The sequence below is a fragment of the Oratosquilla oratoria genome, chromosome 13 (genome assembly GCF_046742065.1).
Source record: "Oratosquilla oratoria isolate Oo_2021 chromosome 13, ASM4674206v1, whole genome shotgun sequence".
In the NCBI taxonomy this organism is placed as follows: Eukaryota; Metazoa; Arthropoda; class Malacostraca; order Stomatopoda; family Squillidae; genus Oratosquilla; species Oratosquilla oratoria.
The window spans coordinates 53,067,819-53,072,818 of record NC_134789.1 but is presented as its reverse complement, the minus strand read 5'-3'; the positions used below and the strand labels follow the sequence as shown (position 1 = coordinate 53,072,818).

Sequence of the window (5,000 nt, the reverse complement as noted above, 5' to 3'; positions counted from 1 at the left end):
CATTAGCCCACGAATTAGGGGCATTTTCAATAATATCCTCATTGGAGCTAATGATATAACCTATAAAGTCAACACACTTTAAAAACAGTGAGATATAAAAGTAACGTAGTGTCATCAGCATGAAGGACGTACATTTTCGAAATATGACCCAAAAAAATTGAAAAAAGAAAATAGTAATAACATATATCACCTCAAGGTAATCATTGTTTTGTATGAGCTCCATGTCGACTAATGATACCATCAAACGGTCACCGTAAGAACATTTTCCTGTGTATCCGCAAGCGTGATTGGTATCTATCGCACATCAGCCGGAGAAAGTCCTTACTGAGTACTTTCAATTACAATAGCACGTAATAACAAACACAATTCTTAATGCAATCTTCATTAGTGTATGATATCATTCACACTACGTCACTCACGATTTCTCAGTTAATTTCGTACTAACGATACTACAACGAAAAACTTTTATTCAATTAACTTATTTAATACTTTGGTACTGCCCTCTTTAAAAAATTATCTTACAATTATTTTCTCATTTCCCCTTTTCAGATGTTTGTGTTCATATTCAGTGATTCGTTGTATTCAGCAATATCCACCCTGTATAACAAATAAGCGTAATGAGTTGATACTATTACCAATGACAGTAATATTTAACATATTATTAATATAATATAATAATATTTAAGTATTCCGATCTTTATTTTCCTCGTGGTTACAAGCATAAATCTTTATTCACGTGTTTTATAAGGTATATACATATATATATATATATATATATATATATATATATATATGTATATATATACATATATATATATGTATACATATATATATATATATATAATGTATGTATGTATGTATGTATGTATGTATGTATGTATGTATGTATGTATGTATGTATATATGTAACCTGTGAAAGGTTACACCTGCAGCAGGGAACGTAAAGCCTCCTCGGATTTTCTTGGTTTACTGCAATGAGATATTTACAGCATGGGGATGTAATCCCCTTCGGGTAGAGTCCCCAGGCACTCCCTATAAGGTAGAGAGTTCTCTGCCATCAAAGGGAGAGTACTTCTCTCTGTGTGCGCCGACGCGTTCGCCGCATATATATGTGAATATGCCTATCTTTGGATATCTAATGTAGGTTAACATTTAGATCATAGGTTTGGGATTTATGAAATACTATTTGTTTCTTAATTGCATTGTAATGTATCTATTTAGTATTGGTTAATGTGTCATGAAATGGTGTATGGTTTGCAGTTATAATTATGTAGTTTGGTAGGTATAAGGAAATGGTTAATGATCTGTCTAGCGACACTATGTACTTGTTTTGGTAACTTTCCGTTGGGCGTTGGCATAATGTGTGTTGTATGTTTGAGTCAGATGTTTACAATTTGGAAATGTGGAGGTCAGCAAGATTGGAGGTATTGCAAAGGGCCAGTGCCTGTCGGCACATTGCATGTATGTGGATCATGTGTCAGGCATGTGATATATCATAATGGTTAGTGATGGTTTATGGATACAATGTATGTATGTATGTATGTATGTATGTATGTATGTATGTATGTATGTATGTATGTATGTATGTATGTATGTATGTATGTATGTATGTATGTATGTATGTATGTATGTATGTGCGTATGTACCGGGTATGTATGTATTCATGTAGGCATGCATATCTGTCTGCCTGTCTGTCTGTCTGTCTGTCTGTCTGTCTGTATGTATGTATGTATGTATGTATGTACGTATGTATGTATGTATGTATATGTGCATTATGTATGTTTGTAAGCATAGAAACTATATAGGAGGACTTAATTCTGAGACCCGACAAGTCTACTGAAAGGTTCTCAGAACTGAAACATACAGTTTGTGTGTGTGTGTGTGTGTGTGTGTGTGTGTGTGTGTGTGTGTGTGTGTGTGTGTGTGTGTGTGTGTGTGTGTGTGTGTGTGTATGTGTATGTGTGTGTGTGTGTGTGTGTGTGTGTGTGTGTGTGTGTGTGTGTGTGTGTGTGTGTGTGTGTGTGTGTGTGTGTGTGTGTGTGTGTGTGTGTGTGTGTGTGTGTGTGTGTGTGTTTGACTTTTTACTCTTTTAATCTCCACTCTTGCCCTAGGGGTACGGATGCACCGCAATCTAATTTCAATTACCCCACAGTTGTCAAGAATCAATTTTGAGGAAATGAGAAAGACAAGTCAAGTTCTTGGTTGCAGATAATCAGTAAAACTCTAGACAACAACAATCGTTATTTAACTACTAAAGAAATTTCCAGAATCTAATGTTTTTCTTTCCTTGTCTTTTCATACATTTTTGTACAAATCCCAACACTCCCTGTTTATTTCGTGGATCCCCTGTCAAGACTTTATAAACTATTATTCATAAACTCAATGGTGTCCTTGTAATTCCTTTCAGCTTCAAATATGATTTCAATATCCATTTGCAATTCCTTTTCGTTTTCCTTTGTAAGGCAATTTTTTTTTCAATATTAGTTGATTTCTCTCTACTATGAAACCGAATATAAATGTTCAACCTACCACTCTATGGTCACCACCGTAAGCACAGGATGTAATGCGTTTGTGTCTTTTGGTGACGATGCGTAAAAAACTGTGGCAGTAATTATACCTCACTGTCACCTAGTTTCTGGCGATATGCATCCTTAGCTCCGCCTTATGTATCTACAGGGTACTCAGTAATTCACGCCGTCATTGTGACGGTACCCCATGCATCTATCATGAAAAAATTCCATGCTCGCCATGAATGGTGTGTCAGTTAGTAATGTGCGGGCTGAGCTTCGTCACATCTTTCGTACAAAACCTATTTGATGTGGATGACCTTGAAGGTATTTTTATTACCTAGTTAACATAGTTCTAATAGTCATTAAGATAATCAAAGTCAAGGTGTCAGTTCTCGAAGGGAAAATGTATTAGTGTAGGGAATAAACTAAACTACAAAGAAAAAGTCTATGTACACAGATAAACATAAGCAGACCGTCCCCCCCAAAAAAAAAGAAAAGTAGATAAAAAAAAAGCCTGTATGTATGGAAAAGGTGTTTCAGAATAAATCGGTATCAATATTCTAAAAAAAAAAAAATGATGACTAGTTTATTCTCATGTTAGACATACGCAACACGACCAAAGTCACCTAATTTATCAACAAGAACCCCGAACGTGACTAGAGTATAGTCAACAAAATCAACATCGTCATTACAAATTTTCCTAATCACCCTGACCTCCATTGATCTTGTTGCAACATCAACATAAACCCATATCAACAACAGCAGCAGCAGTAGTGTGCTAGCAGCAACTGTTTTTGCTGTAATAGTCTATACATATGTATCATCAATGATAGCAGCAGACATCAACTACCAACAGTATATAAATGGTTTCATCCATCCTCTCAATTTAGTTTAGGGCCTTGGAAATTCATCCTTAATGGGTTTTTTGTTGGACCCATTTGTAGGGAAAAATAGCAAAACTGAAAAAACGGTGATATATGTATATAGATACATATACACATATACATACATACACACACACACACACATATCATATATATATATATATATATATATATATATGTGTGTGTGTGTGTGTGTGTGTGTGTGTGTGTGTGTGTGTGTGTGTGTGTGTGTGTGTGTGTGTGTGTGTGTGTGTGTGTGTGTGTGTATGTGTGTGTGTTTATGTATTTACCTAGTTGTACCTAGTTATATTTAAGGGGACGAGAGCTATGCTCGTAGTGACCCGTTTTAGTGTCTCTCCACATTCAGTTTATTCTTAATATCGTGTATAGTTCTGGCATTCACTGTTTCTCTGTTCAGTTTGTTCCAGACATCGATCACTCTATGTGAGAAGCTATATTTTCCAGGTCTCTTCTGTAACTGTCTTTAGTTTCTTTTCGTGTCCTTTTGTTTCTCTTCTGTCCCACTTTAATAAGTGTGTGTGTGTGTGTGTGTGTGTGTGTGTGTGTGTGTGTGTGTGTGTGTGTGTGTGTGTGTGTGTGTGTGTGTGTGTGTGTGTGTGTGTGTGTGTGTGTGTTTGTGTGTGCGTGTGTGTGTGTATTTACCTAGTTGTATTTACCTAGTTGTATATTAAGGAAAGGGGAGCTATTCTCATGGTGTCCCGTCTTCATATTCCGTGTTATCTAGACTGTTTTTAAATTCGTATATCGTTTAAACATACACAACTTGTCGGAGGGCTCCCCTGATATGGTGATTGGATGAAAATGAGACTATATCTTCTACAGCTACGTGAAGTGTGGTCGGCGACTTGTACAGTCCTTTTGAACCATCGCACGTAGCTCAGTCGCCAGCGTCTTGGCTTCGGGATTATCCACGCACAGGTCAAGGTTCGAATCCCTTGGGAGAGCTTCTAAATATATATATATATATATATATATATGTATATATATATATATGTATATATATATATACTCGTATATATGCGAATAAATCGCAAAAACACGTGATTCACAAAATGAGTAATAAAACCACTTGGAAAATAAAATGAAATGTGACCGAACCTTTTCGTCTATTTAAGACATTTTCAAAGGTACAGAGTAAGGTAGCTCTGACATTATATATACAAAAGAAGCACATTAGGGGGGAATTAGGACAGGTCCAATAGTGACCTCACTCTCTCAGCACTACCAGACGTTTGACCCGGCTATTGTCAACGATTCTATATGTTACTCATATTCATGTTGTTCTCAAATGAAGCTTTTATATAACATGATTCTATGATATTCCTCTCCTTAATGTCCTTACTTAAGACAATTTTCTTTGTGTTATCCCAATCAATGCAATGATTAAAATCCCTTAAATGCAAAAACAACCCACTTGAAACTTGCCCTGTTCTGATGTTATATTTATGTTGGTTTATTCTCAATTTTAAATCCTTGCCTGTTTGTCCAATATAATTAAAGTTACAATTTTTGCAAGGGATACTATAAACACAGCCTTCATTACAAGCAGGTGAATTTTTAATCAACCTGTTTTTAACAGTGTTGT

The 5,000-nt window shown here is 35.7% G+C and overlaps 1 protein-coding gene across 1 annotated transcript in view; it reads right to left on the bottom strand.

The window, feature by feature from the left end:
* The window catches only part of LOC143032239 (uncharacterized), a 20,397-nt gene that overhangs the window by 12,354 nt on the left and 3,043 nt on the right, over window positions 1–5,000 (bottom strand). Inside the window, exon 2 of the mRNA XM_076196708.1 lies at window positions 1–60. Coding sequence (XP_076052823.1) covers window positions 1–60 — 60 coding nt within the window. The remainder of the gene's footprint in view (window positions 61–5,000) is intronic.